This window comes from Pungitius pungitius, chromosome 8 (assembly GCF_949316345.1).
Source record: "Pungitius pungitius chromosome 8, fPunPun2.1, whole genome shotgun sequence".
Taxonomy (NCBI): domain Eukaryota; kingdom Metazoa; phylum Chordata; class Actinopteri; order Perciformes; family Gasterosteidae; genus Pungitius; species Pungitius pungitius.
This window is the reverse complement of record NC_084907.1, coordinates 19,105,834-19,124,103: the sequence shown is the minus strand read 5'-3', so window position 1 is coordinate 19,124,103 and position 18,270 is coordinate 19,105,834. Positions and strand designations below refer to the sequence as shown.

Genomic DNA, 18,270 nt, shown 5'->3' with positions numbered 1-18,270 from the left:
GTCAGTGCTTCCTGTAAGATTACGTTTTAAAAAGCAGCTTTACTTCTTCTTATCCACTGACACATTCAGGGCATCCAGCTCATCGATCAGAAAGTGCTTTTTCTTACCTGATCACTTTACACCAAGCCCCCCCCGATCACCCAGATATTAACCAAACCAGGCCCATCAATCCATCACCCATTCACATGACCGTGGAAGTAGGGAAGAGGAGTTACAGTGAACCGCTCGATAAGAATATAAAACGGTTCCATCCTGACGAGACACGGGTGAGAGTGCAAGCATTTTGCAGAAACTGCAAAGTATTGAAAGGTTCACAGCAGCATGGAGCAAATGAAACAAGTGTGTAATTAGAGAGGGGACTGAGACTCAAAACCTCTGAACCCGAGGTCAGCTTCATAGAGTCATTATTCTGCATTGATCCTTGCCCCTCTCTGAGAAGAGAGAGCAGAGGTTTGATTGGCTATTCAAGAATTAGGGTTGATCACACTTTTCAGCATGTTTTGCGTTTTCATTGAAATTAAATAATTAAATTAATTTTTCTTGTAAATCTAGAATTTACATTTACTCAAACAATCAGATAATGACCAAAATACTGTCCTTCGTGAGTATTTATGACCACAATAAGGTTTCACTATTTTTGTTCATTTTTAGCAGCCATGAGATATTGTGACTCCTGGCTCCTGTGGATGCTGGTGTGTTGATGTAGGTGTGTGCCTATTAATGGTTGAACAATGAGTCTTTTTGTTGTGTGGTTACATCCTTTCCTTCATGTGGATACAAAAACCATTTATGAAAGCATAGAGCTCCCACACATCTGCCTCGTGGGGCTTTTCCTCTCTCTTTCTTTGTGAGAGCAGAGAGGAAAATGTAAAAAAATAAACTAAAGAGAGAAACTAAACCATAGAGACCTTTTGAACTCTTGCAGAGGGTCAAATCCTCTTCTAGCGGATCAAAGGTTGAGAGTCTAATCACACTCGTCGACGCAGTGAGAGCTCAATGGGAGGTGACAAAATGGAGAAGAAAACCTGCTTCACAGTCATTATCCTCAACTGCTCCCAAACCTCTTTTTGGACCCAAAAATAAATCACTCTTTTTCAGTGTCGCCTTATGTCGGCCTGCGATGGGGCTTTGTGACGTAGCAAATATGTTTACACTGTCAATCTGTGATCATTGACCGTAGCGTGCTTATGCTATTCTGAAACCACGGCAGCACCTTTTTGTCCCCCTCCCCCCCCATCAAGTGGCTTCCACGTGTCCCTTCCCCCCGAAACCCTCCCGGACGTGTATCTCAAATGTACCATGACAACCTGTCATGCTCGGCTATACGCGCCCACAGCCAAACAGAAGGGTTCATTCCCCATCAGTGATTAGCAGCGAGCAGGCATTTGCCTACATTTTTTTTTCCCGAAAGAGTTTGCAGCTACGGCAGCTACATGACAACATAAAGTGGCAGCATGTGCGGGTATTAGGGCATCTGCAAGCGTGTGTTGGGTAAATGAGTGCATATGTGTGTGTGTGTGTGTGTGTGTGTGTGTGTGTGCGCGCGTGTCGGTCCACACTGCGGCTGAGGGCTTACACGTCTCACACACTGGGATAAAGGCAGTGGTGCAGTGACGAGCGCCTAATCCAAGCGCATGTGATCAGGCCCGGCGAGGCTGGAGAGATATGAGCGTTTGACTTGTTAAAAGGGATGTTCTTCACTAAGAGCCTCGTTGGCCCTGACATATCTGGGACATAGTTCTCCTTGTCAAAGCTAATAATCAATTCCCACTGGAGGGATAATCTGACAGCAGACCACCACCGCCAAACGCAAGCTGTCCTCCCATCCCCACGTATTAATAACAACCCAAACCGTTACCGATGGCAACTGCAACCAGCCCACGAGGGCCGTGATCATGAGGTGTAAACACCAGACAACGGGGCCGATTGTGGTGCTTTGATGTTGCAGCTTGATGCTAATGAACGATAATACAGCTAATCGGGCGGATTGTTTCCGCAAATTCTAACCTCGGAGCTATGTCGGTTGGTCCAAACCAAGTTACCTCTGAAGATTCACTGGCAATTATTTATTTTTCTCTCCCTCTTTCTTGTCGTGTTTGTTTGTTTGTAGTTTGCTGCTCAGTGGCTTGTCACTTCCATTTTATCACCATTCTTGTTAATCAATATACAACAGCTAGGACTTTGTGGCTGCGGTAGCCGGGAGGCTCGAAGTGTTAACCACATCCTCCTACCTCTCCACCTCCATTCCACTGTCCGTGTTATATTCTTTAATTTTTATACTTTTACTGTTACATGTGTTCATTTCAAAAAGAACACCCTGAATCATCCTTGGTAAATGTCAAATAAAGTGACTGAATAATCTAAAAAGGGAGGACAACTTTATGTAAATAAGGGCCACGTTTCAAAAACTTCACAAAAACCTCCATTTTCAAGCTTAAACGGAACTGTTGGATTATGCTCACGACTTCCCAAACACATGCATTTGTGCTAAAACCTCACTTATTACAAGCATACCTAAATAATCAGTGTTTACATGGTGTTGATTTACTTTTCCCAAGTGTGACAACACACATAAGGGGGCCTTTTAAGGGTGACCTATTTATTCAACAGCCGAGGTGTTAAATAGTGTCTGGTTGTCTCTGATGAAGCGAATCACAGTCTGCTAAAACATCTGCATCACAGGGTCAGTAAATGTTTGATTCCGTCCAACCGCAGGACAAACACATCCCTCCCTCGTACAAAAATATCTCAAGGACTAAAAATGTTTCCTTTCACTGCTGAAGTTTTGCAGGGTTTAAGTTAATTTTTTTTTTTCATTCTTAGCTCATATCCAATTTATATTTGATGATTTTCCTGAGTGTCAGCTGTGGCTAACCGACCCTGTGAAGCCCACTGAGCCGGCCTGTCTGGCCCTTCATGTACCATCCCTCCTAATGAAGAACTTTTAGTGTCACTTCATGGCGAGAGGGCAGTTGGAGAGATGACTTTGATCTCTGCTGAAGGTGGGGATGTGATTGAGACTGAGGAGGAAGAAATGAGCTTCCTTGAGTGAAGGGAGGCATCGAAGTTCTGTCTCTGTAGACCTGTGTCTTCCTATTGGGTTTTTTTTCTTGCTTTTGGCCTTTTTTTTCTCAGCTGAAGTAATTCAGGTGCACTAGCTGAAACCTCCCTGACTAGTGTTTATTAGTTATTCATTTCCATCAGCCCGAACAGCCTAAGGCGATTTGATCTGCTACGTACTGCCTGCTCATGTGTTCAACAGCCCAACAGGATCATCCTTAAACTCCCATGAGGCCTAGCAGCACAGCATTGGATTTTTTGGGGGGATAAGGCGAAGGTCGTCGTCTGAGGTGTTAATTAATGCATAATTCATTCAAAACAGAGTCTATCTTACGTATCCGAAATGTGGAATCTCTACCAAACATGTCTTGCTGCGATTTGGCAGGTTCATTTTCATTTTCCATAGTCTCATGAAAAAGGGATAAACGGATTCATTGCAACATTGACATTATAACCGATTAATTGTAATAAATTCAAATTATGCAACAAATATTTAGATAGTTTTCTTTGCAATACAACTGAATTAACAATATTTAAGTAGTAACATAATTTTATAGATATATTTTAAATTATATATAATGGACAGATCATCACCAAATTAAAAAATGTATATTTTCCTTTACCTGTAGTGGTATTTATCAATACAGATAGTGTTGTGTGAGTTACCTAGTTTAGGAGGTACTGACTGCCACACACTGTCTGCCTTCTTGTGACTATAATGTGACTATTTGGAAAAATATATTGCATTGCATTTTTTAAATGTATTTTGTTGGTACTTTAAACATCACAAACCAGGTCCCATATCGGCCATTTGTAGTCTAGAGAAGAAGACGTTTCTTCAGCTGATATCTTTAGCTCCTGGCAACTCGCACCAAAACAATCTCAATTGATAAATGGCACTACGGGTAAGAGAAAAATATCTATTGTTCATAAAGTGACCCTTCCCTATAAACTACACAATGGCTTTTTGAATTCCTACCCTCGACGTTCCGGGTATTGTTAGGGCTAGGGAGAGGCTGTTGTCATGGCAAATAATCAGGTCATAGTTACAGTTATTAAAAATATGAATCATGTGTACAGGTCCGTGTCAAGAGGAGAACTCTGGGCTCCTGCACAATGTGCACATCATCACAAAGTTAAAACACATTAGGGCTCCTTACCATCCACGCAGGAGGGTTTGTTCCGCGTCGTCCCGGCCACTTTCCCCGGTAAACAGGAACACTTGACGGTCTGAGAGCGCTCCTCAATGCGGTTCTTGTTACAGCATCGGTGGGCGGCGATCACCTCGCAAGTGCCTCCCTCTGCGGACAGATGGACGGACACAGTGGTGCATGGTCAGTACATGCGAGGGGTTAATGCGAGACTAAACGTGTCCAAATGAGCAACAATGATGTGAATGAGGCATGGTGCAGAGATGAAGTCGACTGCCCTCTCATAATCACATGAGGTCCGCTGCAGTGAAATCATTGGACTCTTTCACTGTAAGTATGTGTAACAAATTGGCCCTCAAGGCATCTCAATTATATCATCTAATTGCCTCTCACTCAATGCTGGCTGTTCTCACTCCATACCAGTCAGCCTATGAAGAAGATCCCCTCCTGCACTTAATTTTTATTAATGTGCCTGTCTTTGTACTCTTGATATCTTCCATATGTTGTCAGTAGAAAAAGGAGATTTTGAGACTTTCGTCTTGCTTCCCCAGGGAAGACCTCATCGTCCCAGGCCTCCGTCCCTGACTTAGGCCGACGACACTTTTTTTTGAGTCCCATGACGGAGCCAATAGCGTCTTAGGCTATATTACGCTAAAGCATTAACTCCACAGCATGGGTGACATCACTCAGAGCAAATGCAGTACAAGAGGTTATAGTGTGACAAAGGGGGATGTCAAAACAATTCTGTGAAAATAAAAAGGGGAGAAAAGGCGCCGATGGCAGTGCCGGGTCAAAATAACAATAGGGAGGATTGCCCATGGGAAGGAGAGGGGGTGATGGAGCTGAGGGACGTCCCGAAATGGATGCAACGGCCAGAGAGAGAGAGAGAGCGGGTACAAGGTGTGTCTGACTGCCAGGGACCGGCCGTGCCAGTGAGTAATGAGGGAGCCACTGGAAGTGCCCCCTTCACACAATTATAAAGCGTGGGGCTAATGCAGCCAGCGGAGCTGCAGGAGAGAGGCCCTCCATCACCGCTCTCCCCTTTTCTCACGCCCCAGGAAAAACTCTTCATCTTCCCTTGACAGCGACTGCAACAGACACCAGCATCCAACAAATAAACTGGAAGCTCATCCCTGGACATAGGAGAGGAGAGCAGAGGAGGAGGAGGAGGAGGAGGAGGGTTGAAGCTACACAATGTATAGTACGAGAAAAAACCAAAAAGCCATGTTCCATCGATTCTGTGCCTCATTTCAGTCGTCCGTAACAAAGTTTTAAAGACGACGTCTTTTCTGAGTCGAGAAGATGCATTTGCCCCCCCATTGGCATGACAACAACCGACTTGTGTTTCTCTAGCTGCCGTGGTTGTGCAAATGTTTGAAATGGCTCGGGTCATAAATTACGGCCGCCGAGACAAGTTTGGCTACAGTTTTCTTCTCCCATTCACATCACTGTCTGCTGTGGCCAGACCAAAGGCCGCCGAGCCCTGGATTAAAAGGCAAACATTGGCAGCCCGGCCGGACCGCGCCGTCGTGCAGTATTAATGTCACTCTCCCAGCGCTTGTTGTCAGATATTTCTGTGCAGAAGGAGGCAGAAGGCAGACTATAAATGTGACGAGATTTGCCCTTGAGTGGGCTAAAAGCCAAACCCCACAAAGTGTTGGTGAGTGGAATATTTCACCGGGCAGCTTCATGACCGGCAGACTTGCTTTCAAAGTCAAAGCAGGTGTCTGAATAAGTGAGGACATCACACTGCATCACAGAACACACAGTTGGGCTGATCCCACCTCAGCTAGCTTCAAAGCCGGGTTTTGGAGAACAGCGGTTCAAGCAGCAAAGGGAAACCCCTTTCATAAACATCATTCGTGTCGCTGAAGATCTCTGAAATAATGGGTCACGATTGTGACTTTTGGGTTTTGTTTCCGAGGGCCTCTCACTCGATGCTGGCTGTCCTCACTCCATGCCAATCGAAGATCACCTCATGCACTTCATATAAAATTTTACTGAAAGTAGTGTAACACATTTCTGGGGATTAAATTAGTCATAAGCCGGGTCATGGTTGTAGACTTTCTGCTTTTAAAAAGGAGACTACAACAAAGGGAAGGTGTGAGGACTCACCTTGACGGTCTCATGAGGTACAAATAACCTCCAACAGTATTAGAAAATAGATTTACCTTGGCAATTATAGTAATAACTAAAAGCACAAAACATAACAGATCAATTATAACCAGCAGCAAGTATTGAGTTGCTTCATCTACTTGTGGATTGTCAACCTGTATTGAAGGAAATCATAACTGATGGTTGTCCTTCAGGCCCACTCAACAATCTGGTCCACACAAATGTACTACAATTCGCAAAAATGATCATTTTTAGGTTACAAGGTTTATGGGGGTTAAGCATTAAAAATGACAAAAGGGATATTTGAGTGGAGGAGAGTTGTGTTTTTTTGTGTGTGTTGTACTGTTTGACATTGTCTGAACACAAGTAATCTGGAAAGAACATTTTATATTTCTTGGTATGACCATTAGGATGATCCTCATAATCATTGTCATAAGATTACTATCCTTAATACACACCTACGCCATCAGAGCAAAGGTCTGACCATCCACCAAGTGGACATTAGGCTGGATCACTGTGAACCATCTGGCAGGTGGAAGAGAGATCCGTGTAAATGGCTCCTCGATGACTCTATCGGGCCACTCACCTGAGACACTTGGGCGTCAAATGCCCACTTGGACGGGACATCGTTTCATTTAAGTAGCTGGGAACTTTGGCTGTGGCAAAGTACCAGCGACTATCCGTTGCCAAGCATGTGTGCGTGTGTGTGTGTGTGTGTGTGCCTGTGTACGTATTATGTACAATGTACACATATCGTTCGTGGCATTCCATAATGTCTGACTTCCCCCCCGAAACGCTCAAGTGCACAACAGTAACTGTGTGTGCATTATGGTGCAATATGGGATCACAACAACGTGAGACATGGCCGCATGCGGTGATGGATGCGGCGCTTGCAGCCTGTCAGCCAGCTAAAGGGGTTAAACCAACCTGCTAAGATGGAGTGGGTGGCTCTGCACTCTCGCCTTTGGTGAGGGGAGGTGAAGGGCATCGATGGGACCACTAACTGGTCATTTTTCTCTTTGCGGCCCACGGTGACAGCAGCCATTAAATGACTGGATGAGGTGATTATGCTTAAGGAAAATCAATGCTTCATTGTTTCCAGCCAAGCCCAACAGCCAATTAGGGGCTGTTAATGAGGTAAAGCTGTAAAATGTTGATAGATAGTGGCAGAAGGAATGGGGGCTTGTAAATGATTGTATTTTTATTCAATGTTGGGCTTTTTAAAAAATATCTTCTATCATAATTCCTCCCCTTCATCCCAATTTCTGCCGAGTCGAGGACTGCACAAGAGAGAGAGAGAGCCTGTGCCATCGGCAGATCAGCTGGTCTCTATAGATTACTCTGGGCATCATTAATGGAATACATTGCAGTTTAAGAAGTACTTAATTTAGTCCTTCCCGAAGGTTTTTAAGGTTGTTCCTGCATGGCTTATTTTGTAATTGCAGTTAGATCAAATTGCTCTTCACACTCACTAAAGCGTCTGGTCACCAGTCACTGCCCATCCACTGAAAACCGTCCTGTTTCTATTAGCAGCTGATCGATCGTTGCACCTCTAATAAAAACCGAGTTGAAAGAGTCCTCGGACGTTTTTACTGCAGAAACCGGACCACGGCATGAATCATCTGTCGGGGGGGGGGGGCTGAGGATTAGACCTGTCACGGCTTTCTCACCGACAGCACAAACGAGGGTCTCGTGCCTCTGAAGTATTATTCATTATTTCATGTTTCGCATTTACCAGTTAATGTAGAGATATTTACATGGACGAAAGCCCATTTCTCTTTGGGTTAATGCGACCTCGTGGGAAACCTTTCCTACAGAAAAAGTACGTAACATCAAGTTTTCCCAATAAATCCTTTCTACAACACCCCCCCCGTATCAAAAAATGTAAACGACGTCTCATAATCAGCGTTGTCTTATTTGAGCCAATATTGTAAACCTTCCACTCAACACCAGGCGCTTATTACCCTCGAGAGCCACATTGCAGCACCCATAATGGACTAAACTCAAGGTCACAGCAACAAACCCATGACGGTTTACTCGCTCTCCCGAAATAAATGTGACAGTTTTCCGTTTTGTCCCTTGAGTGACAAATAACACACTTCACTGCCTTCTGATCACACCGCACAGGCGTAAATGCAGGTGCTTTGGACAATGTCGCCACAGATCTCCCCTTCCCTCCTCCTCCCCCCACCCCCCCCCCCCCCCGAAACAAACATTCTCCCACTACACGGGCTCGGCTCGGCTTCAGCATCAACAACCCTAATCTATACAGAGTGGTAATCACTTTCTGTCCCCCTCTTCTCTCTCTCTCTCCAACTCTCTTTCTCCCTCTCTCTGTCACACGCTGCCTCTCTCACTGCTGTAGTTATTAAGTAATGACATATGGCCGAGGGAAGGAACACACCGGCGGGGGGGGGGGGGGGGGAAACTTAAGGCTCTCAACAACTCGTCGAAACAACTTAATCAGTGCACACTCAGGTGAAATTGAGCCGTCTCCGCCTGTATGCTGAAATGTGCTGTTTTTGTTCCGCCAGACACACACAGCTGCTGCAATGAAACCGCCTTCCGTCTTTCCTCACAATTCTTCTCCTTTCTGCCCACAGCGTGTTGTTGTTCCCCGGTGGCCCCCTGTGTTACGGCGGCACTTTAATTGTCAATTTACATCTCAGGTGGAAGCATAAAATTGATGGCTTCCGTTATCGGTGAGTAAATGTAGACACGTGTCGAGCTAGCAAATGTAAATTCAGGCGGGTTTGTTGTTTCGAGAAGAAGCGCGAGAGCCGCGTTGCAAATCATTGCTGGGAACGATGCGCAGATTTGAAAGACAAATTCAAACCCTAAAACGTCGCCAAAGGCTATTTTAACAAGTGAGCAAAGTTTCTTTCTACCGTGTGCCAAAAAAGTTAATTGAAACCTCCATAAAGTTTTATTAAGCAGCAGATGTTGTTTATTCAGTCAACTTCTCTCTGGGAAATCATGCATAATGGAGAATTAGGCTTTTTTTTATGACTTTTGATGTGCAGTTTTAGATATAATGAAAAGCATCTGATTGAAAAGTTGTCAGATAGTCCCAAAATGAAAAAAAAAAGCTCCATTCTGTTTGCCATAATTAGTTTTTCATTTTTGAGGAAAAAAAAAGCTGAATATTAATGATCCGTTTCAAGAGTCAAAGGCATCAAAGTGGCTGCTGGGCAGCTGTCCCGCTGCATATATGTTTAATGATGCTCATCAGAGTTTAACATTTCATTACTTAAACATCAAGTCAGAACTTCATGAACGCTCCCCCCCCCCCTGATTACTTACAAAAAATGTTTAAACACGCTACAAAGCGTCGTCGAGTGGATTCCAAATGTAGGCCTCAGAGGCAGTGCCAGGGAACAACTTTCCATGTCCTTCCTACTGGCAACTGATGCAGTTTATATGATTTATCACAAGTTACACAACCCTCAGTCACTGCTCAGATTCCTCTACTTTTTGGAAGACGACGAGTTCAGTTGCACAGTGTGTGAAGAGAGTCCCAGGGAGGTGCAGCCCTAGACCTCACTGCTTTATTTTCATCATGGATTAAATTACCTCCGCGGCACTCTCTTAATCACACCTCATGGATCGCAGAGGAGACGCGTGTAGCAAGAATAAGACAAAGGCGAGAGACGGACAGCGTGCATAGGTCTGGCCTTGTCACTGTCACGAGGTGTTGACATGGACATGTGTTGACATGGACGTGAGCCCTTTTGTCTGGGTAAAGACGAGGAGACAACGTGACTCTTAACGGTTTGGACACGGGAGTCATTTTGAAGTTCTCCTGGCCTTTTTGAGAGAAAATTGTCCACCAAGGCTTGAGCCCACAGCCACTTGTTCTCACTCGGCAGCCTCTCTCCCAGAGGGCTGACTACCCACGATGAATAATAAGAGGAAACCTCAAAGACCGAAAGGCTTCCGGAGGAACGTCCACAGTCCACCACCAAAACACATCTGAGAAATGGGAGGAAAGCCAGGTGTTGGGGGGGGGGGGGGGGGGTTTACCCCGAGAGTCGCGAAACAAATGCATCTCATGCCTTCCTTTACCGTGGTTTATCCAATCTGATAACCGTTGCCTTTATCGTGTCATCGATGCATTGGCAGCGGAAGTAGATCAAACTTTTTTTTTATTTGCCCGTCTGCACCCTGTCGCCGTGACCCGTGTGGCTTCTCTAACCTCTGACCAGTGTGGCGGCTCCAGGCTGGTTTGGTCTCCTCGGTTGCCTGGATTTTCACATGACTACTCGGGTAGCATCACCCAAAGTAATGAAAGTAGACATACGGGTGGACATAGCGGCACAGTAGCACCCCGGAGCTGCCACAGACCTGGGGCAGGGGGAAGGAGAGGGGGAGGACAATGATCCGGAGCTCAAGCTGAGTGACAGGAACCACTGACCCAGCTATACAGGAGTCGCACAAATCAAGGACTCTTTTTTTTTCTCCTCTCTGCCAGTGTGGCTCACCTCTGAATCTACCCGTAGTGTTACAGAATACTAAATAATGCTACAGTGGTTCCGACCTACAAAAACCTACCGTTCAAACCCAAGGAGAATTCCAGAAAGCACACACACACACACACACACACGCCGCACACACAGTAAGTAGGTCTTAGTATTCAGCCTGCTTTTAACACGTATTCCTCATGCATGGAAATAGGCGACGCTTTACTAAATAGGAAAAATATAGTGCAGCAATTGCACCACTGGTGGAAATACTCTTGACATCTTTAATAGGTAATTCCATTAGTGCAAATAAGAGATGCGAGGTGTTGCTGGCCCTGGTCGATTCTTAATCACCTGTAAGGGTTTCCTCTCGCGGGCCTGTATGACTCCAATGCTCACATCTTTATGGTTATTAAAGTTAACGATTGCGGCGTGCCTCATTTACCAAGGCTCTATCAATGCCAGTTCAGCACCATGAAATTACCCCAGTCCAGAGGGAGCAGCGCGACAAACCGGGTTAGGAAGGGCTCTGTAATACCCTGGCATATATAACTCCCCGTGTCATGGACTCAGACCGCCGTGAGAAGACCCGATGCCGAGCTGCAGCTCGGTGAAGGCATGGGCCCCACAGACCGGGGCTGCTGTCAACCATCATGGCTTAAATGTCAATTCAAGCTTTCATTACCCACCTATTTGTTCAGTAAAAGCAATGAAAATCAGTAGCTGGCATGTTCAAAAACAAAGAAAAAAAAGCACTGCTTTGGAATTACATTAAATGTTTGAAGACGTTACCTGAAACATGAGGTGAAAAACTCATGGTAAATTCAGTATATGCAGGAAGTAACCTATTTCGATGCGCATCCACAACGCTGTGGCAGCCGTCCGTGGCGCCTTCGTGACATCGATGACAGGAGGGTGAGGCCAGAAAAGGAGGGCCATTTTTGGAGAATTTACTATGTGCTGTCACAGTCAGATAAAGAGGCATTTTAGATCAACTCCTATTCATTGTGTTTCGTTTCTTACTTTATTCCTCTCTCTACCGGCGTGTCTGAACAGAACCCGTTTGATCCAGACTGGCAGGTTTGGCTGCAAGTCTTTGTGTTTTACTGCACCCTGCAGTACAGTTGGCGGTGCCTGACCTCCATCCAATGTCCGCATGACACAGGTCAGTGCTCTTTCTAAATAACAGTCGGATGGTTGAATGAGAAACTAAATTGTCCATTCAAAGTCTCCAAACTGACTTTTCCAACAGCGCCATAGAGCAGCCTTCAAAAGGCAACATTCCCTGGTAGGAAACGATTGAATGACGTGAGTCCTGGAGAATGGCCTGAGTTTAAGTTCACCACTTTAAAAAGACAAAAAGAGAAATGAAAAAGTTCAGGTATAGAAGAAAGGAAGAAATATAGTTCTAAAACGCTATGTTCAAAGTTCTTTTTTTGTGTGATACAAATCTTTACTGCATATAGATAGATGTATTTTTCTTATAATGGCTCTTATCTATAACAATTTGAGGAAATTACACTTTTGTGTTTCTTGTTCTTCTGGGTTTGTATCTCTGGGGTTGAAATGCACTTATTGTAAGTCGCTTTGGATTAAAGCCTCAGCTATATGTCATGTAATGTATAGGTATATACATATATCTAAATGCTGTGTAAAACCGAATGACAAAGGAGGTGTGATTACATTACATTACATGTCATTTAGCTGACGCTTTTATCCAAAGCGACTTACAATAAGTGCATTTCCACCAAGAGATACAAACCCAGTAGAACAAGTGGCTGATTATGGGAAACATGGTGACTATCTCAACCAGCAATCGTACCATTGCAGGGCTTCTGCATGTGAGGTCTTGGACGATATGTCGCTCTGGATTTAGCCGAGGTCGGCCTGAATAACACGTAATGCATTATCTAACATGCATAATGCATCAGCAGGCACTTAACATCACATTATTGATGCATACAAAAGTACCCAGTGTAGTATATCTGGCACTTTCCAGTGCAAATAATCTGCCCACTTTTTGCAAAGCAAGGTAACCAGAGCATGTTTGCATGTTTTTGTATAACCGGGTAATGTATGCAATAATTGTTTATAAGCTCAGGCTGCCTTTTAGCATTAAGGGATTTGGCTAGAGCCCACTGTCTGTCTGTCTGTTAATGTTCTTTCCCATTCATTAGTTTATTCTTTTATTTCATTGTGAACACTCGCTGGAACTAACAGCATCTCAAGCGCAAGCAGGGGGGTGTTGTACAAACGCATAACTCCAGGCTGTTTGTTTGAATATGGAATGTGGTTGGAAAGCGGTGAGAAGTGACTCTCCGAGCAAGAGTAGTCCACTCAAAACATGTACAGCATGCCAACTATTGGTAACTAAGTATTCTACAAACCTTGAATATACTGTATATTAATGAAAGCTCACAGCTCTTGCACTGAGCACTCAGCTCCTGTTTGACAATGCAGAATAGTAGGCAGCTAACCTCACTTCAACAAGGACAAGCGATTGTTGTGGACCATAAAAGAGCAGGGAGCTGTCATAAGAAGTTCTAATTCATCAACAGAATATCTTTTATTTCATTTCATGTTTTTATTCCTCACTGATAGATCGCAAACAAAACAAAAAAAGTTGACTCTAATTTAATTTGGGGACATTGTTTTAAATGGGATTCCATCGCTCTTGTTCTCCTTCATAGAAAATATATACTTTGAACCCTTGGGCAACATGAGGAGTCATATGAAATTTTAAGGTCTGTGGGAGAGAAAGGAAGAAGCGTCAGGTCTTACCACCTTCAAGTGTAGCCATTTAAAAAATATATGGTAAGTGTAAAAATGTAAAAAAGACGACTTACTAACTAGTTGTTTTCCTCAAGTAGAGGCATCACAACGAAGGGATCCTTTTCATATGTTCCCAACACATGATTAAATGTAATTATAGGCAGCGATTGTGTGGAAAATGATTTGAAGAGAAGAGTCTTCGCTGTTAATTCTAAACCGTGTTTTTCCTTTAGTGCAGAAGCTAATTATCCTACTCGTAAAGCATGGCAGATACCTTTTAGAGACGGTTTCTCAATCCTATCAAGGAGCAGAATGGAGACCATTGACAGTTCAGCACAGCATACAATGTGCAACAGATTACCGAGGGGCCAAGTAGACGGCGGACAATGATGATCTATTTTCATCAGAGCGCTAAAATGGATTTTGGACCTATTTATCAACCTGTGGGAAAGAAATTCATAGCTATGACAAATGACTATAAGCGAGAAGAGATAGGATGTGGCGGTGATGCAGTTATTTGCGGACTCGAAAATCAGAACAATATGAGAACTGTAACACAATTCGGCATCACATTACTCACGGCGTTATCAATCAAAACACACAATTACGTCACTCAACATCATTACTGCTGCCTTGATAAGCTTTTAAGCTGCAGATAACATCTTTATGTGGGAACACAAGTGGGGGAAGAGTCTCAGTCTCATTTGTTTTTATTGTTGAGGGCCACAACACAGAAAGAAAACCGTGTGCTGGAGCAACAAGTGACACGTTTCATCATGAAAGCGATTGACGAGTTTATCATTAACAGGCCTTTATCCCACATGCACACAGAGATGAAGACAACTACAAACACTATTGACATTTCTTTGCACCAGTACTTTAATATGCTGCTATGCAAGCTTTTTTATCAGTGTGTCATCTAGAGTGTTTTAATAAAAATTGCATGTGTCCTTTGTGTGCAAAGAAAATATTGCAATCAAATCTTCTGAAGCTCCGTGTGGCCTTATTATCAGAACTTTTCAACATTGGGAATACGCTGAATAGACTTGCTGGAGCTCTATGAAAAGAAAGAAGTCCCAAGTTCTGCACTTTTCTTTTTTTGACTGAGAGTGATTACTTCATATTTCATAGCAATTCTCTGCAGAAAGGAATCAATCATGGACTGAAACATTTCATCATTCAGTCACAGAAAATATCCCTGTATCCATGAGATTAAATATTACCCATAATGAATGACATCGGCTCTTGTACCCATTAATTATACAGATTAGAATCGTGACTTTGTTTTGAACTTGTGCCCATGCTGATTCTAGAGGTCATTATCTCTAAAGGACGAGCTTGTAAAGAGAAACGGTAAATTAAAATATTCTCCGTTATGGTGAGAAAGTGACCAAATGATGGATTCTTGTATGAGCGATGTCCACAAACAGTGCATCTACCTCCCGCACGACGTAGGTTCAAAATGAAAACACGTATCCTCTCATCAGTCTTGCCTCTACATGCCTGTGAATTTGATCTGTACCACCAGGGTAGACTGTGAAATCATGTGGCTGCACTTCAAAGTGTGACTGGACTCGGTGTGCATACTAATGCAACAGTAATGTATGCACTCAACTCAGAGAGAGAGAGAGAGAGAGAGAGAGAGACTCTTTAAAGAAAAATAAATATATTGGAAAAACAGTGTTGACATTTAGCAAATATTTTATCCAGGGGAAAAAAAAATAATGCGAAACTGAATTTTCTGGTACATTAAGGGCCACCTTAACAACCTTTCCATCATGGGTTCACCTTTCATCCATAAATTGTTCTCTGCCCCTTCCTTTCCTTAACACATCATCTCCGGAAGAGATATGACTGGTGCACTGCCAAAAGTAGCAATCACTGCGTGTACCCTCCTTATCCATCATACCTGCTGCTTCATCTAGTCGTTGCCTGTGTACTGGTTGGAGCTCCATGTCGTGACCGTGGGAATAAACGATTGTCTCCTGGCAGACGGAAAGGGCCGCCGTGACAAGCCGTGAAGAAAGGAGCCTCTGCAGAGCACTTCAGCAGATCCTCTCGCTTTTTCTCTCCTTTACGTCTCCCTCCATCCATTCCAACAGTCCGTCCATCCATTGCTCTCCGAGGTAGGTCAAAAGAAAGATCCTGCTTGGCAGCTCATTCCTCACTCTGATGAAGCCGCTTGTTAGAGACTCATCAACTCCTCCCTGTGTCCAACACACAACTGCGTGCGTGCGCGCACACACACACACACACACACACACACACTCAAAACTGCAACGCAATCTTTCACTCCATTACTTGTCTTAGAATGTCTCCCTTTTCTTATTGCCTGCCTTCTCTTCCCACGTCTCAGGTCTCTTCCCTCATTAGAGACATCTCCAACAGTGAAGGGAGGTATGGCATCTGACTGAAGTGAACTGTGACATGTTCAAAAGGGCAGATCGCACCATGCAAGGGTTCTCATTACCCCAGCTCACCAACCAGAGGTCAGGGGCCCTCAGTGGCCAGCAGCTGTTGCAATAGAAATGTTCACGGAAAATACATAGGTGAGGCGTGCATTGCCGCTATGGAGAACAGGCATAGAGAGGAGCGAAAAAATAGTTTGTTATGTATTGTATACATACAATTATTGCAATTAAGTCCTGCCATACAAAGGGGGGCATTCAGCACGCCGCACGTAAATGTTCCTAAATGGAAACTAATGGAATTGCACTGCAAGTCATTTGGTCGACTGCTGCAAAGAAGTGTGCTTTTGATTAATTTCATCATGTGGTAATTTGTACTTTCATTTTCACATTATTGCTCTGATCTGTCAACACCTAAATGTTCTCTAAACAGAGGGAAACGCAATAACGATATTTGCCAGCTGGTTCTCACGCACAAATCAAATTAGGGTGCTGCTCTCGAGACTCGGCAACAGATGGTTGATCACAAGGGGACAGTAAATCCCCAGTAGTTACTGTGCCGTGTCACTTCTATGTTTATCTCTACAGACCTCTCTGGAAAAGCTCTATTATTTAGCCATTTGCACAACTGACGGCATTCTAGTAACGGAGAACTACCGAGTGTTTTAAATCCGGTATCACTCTGTCGCACACAGTTTAAATGTGGCGCCTATCTTTCCCTGTCAAAGTTAACGTGGCCGAAGCAGATAGCAACTCCATTCAGAATAGAAATGTCTCCAGACCCGCCTGTTCTCTTTGGAGTTTAATTAATCACCTTCATATTTGACACGTGGCCTTTTGAGAGTGGTGCAGATTTGTGTTGACATCGGGACGTCTCTGGATGTCTCTGGTCCACACGCCTCTGTCGGCTCCGATAAGACAGAGGGACAGGGCGATGCCCAGGTTGTGGTATATCCTTGGTTCTAGTTTGCAGCCCGAGGACTCACTTTATATTTCCAAGGCTTAGCAGTGTATTTTACTTTATACATATTGAACAACAAGTGGACACAAATTAATATTAATCAGATGCTGCATTAGTTTTGCCATCGTGTTTGCATATCTTTCCCCTTACTTTAGTCAATCCAATGCTGTCGGAGCCAATAGAAACATTCCTGTGGCGGAAGTATAAGAACCAACGTCTCAAACAGAAAGGACACCGGGAAAACAACAGGAAATATACACTCAAAATAACTGACAATGAGACAAAGGACACACATGGCTTAAATACACTAGCAAGGGGGAAGGCGATTGGACAAAGAAGGGAGCAATTAGGGACAATGCAGACAATCACAAGGGAGGGAAAAACCCACCGGGGGAGGAAGTGAAGCCAGCCCAGGGACACGAGAGGCAGAGAAATACAAAATAAATAATAACTCACTTTACATTTTCCTTGGGAAAAGTACATTTGTTATGGTTTTTGGGGCCTTATTGGCTAACATTGAAAAAAGGATTCCTCCAGATGCACGTCTTTTGATCCTGTGCGTTCACTCACTTCTCCACACAATATGACTGATGTCTTCATTTCATTCATTCTTCTTCATTCATTTGTTGAGGTGTTGTTGTCGTGCTTGCGTGCCATGCAATTGGCAAAGCTATTTCAGACTGATGAGGCCATCGTTAAACTCGTCGGAAGAATATGAAATTGCAGAATATTAGTTTGGAATTGGGGATTTTTGTTTCTTTATAGACTTTTAATCATTCATGAATCATAACATTTAATCTATTAAGTAGCCAATTATTTCATCCTAAAATTAATCAATAGATGAATCTATAATAAAGTAATCCTCTATTGCAGCCACACGAGAGCTGCGGATGAAAAGGATGAAAAGAGACTAAGGGAACCATAAGTCGGATAAAAAGACAGATGGAACAGGTTGCCAGCCAACAAACTCACCATAATGTTGTCTCCTTGTATATTTCATCATCGCGTCCCTTCTTTCTCCCTTCTTCATCAAGACTAGTTCTCTCACTGACCTTGTCGCAACATATAACTAAAACTTTACTTTGATTACACAACAAAACTTTCGCACTACATTTTTTGTGTTCCTTTTTCTGGAGAGAAACGGGATGATGAAGATGGGTCAGCTCTGCTACCTTAAGACTTCAAATCACAAAACTATTGAAGCCCAATCTGGCTGCGAAGATGCCCCACTGAACAACTCTTGATTTAAAAGAACTGCACCAGATCAAAACCATTAAATTATTCTCGCTAGTATAATTAGGCAGATGGAGGGACTCAAGCTTCCAGCATCATTGACACAACAG

At 43.7% G+C, this 18,270-nt stretch overlaps 1 protein-coding gene across 2 annotated transcripts in view; it reads right to left on the bottom strand.

Moving 5' to 3' along the window:
• Positions 1-18,270, bottom strand: part of LOC119229804 (chemokine-like protein TAFA-1) — an 88,291-nt gene that overhangs the window by 9,780 nt on the left and 60,241 nt on the right. For both annotated transcript variants that reach the window (XR_005121651.2, XM_037490527.2), the window contains exon 3: positions 4,221-4,361. Coding sequence is in view for 1 of the 2 variants with exons in the window: in XM_037490527.2 (XP_037346424.1) it covers positions 4,221-4,361 (141 nt within the window). In the remaining variant the exon portion in view is untranslated. The remainder of the gene's footprint in view (positions 1-4,220; positions 4,362-18,270) is intronic.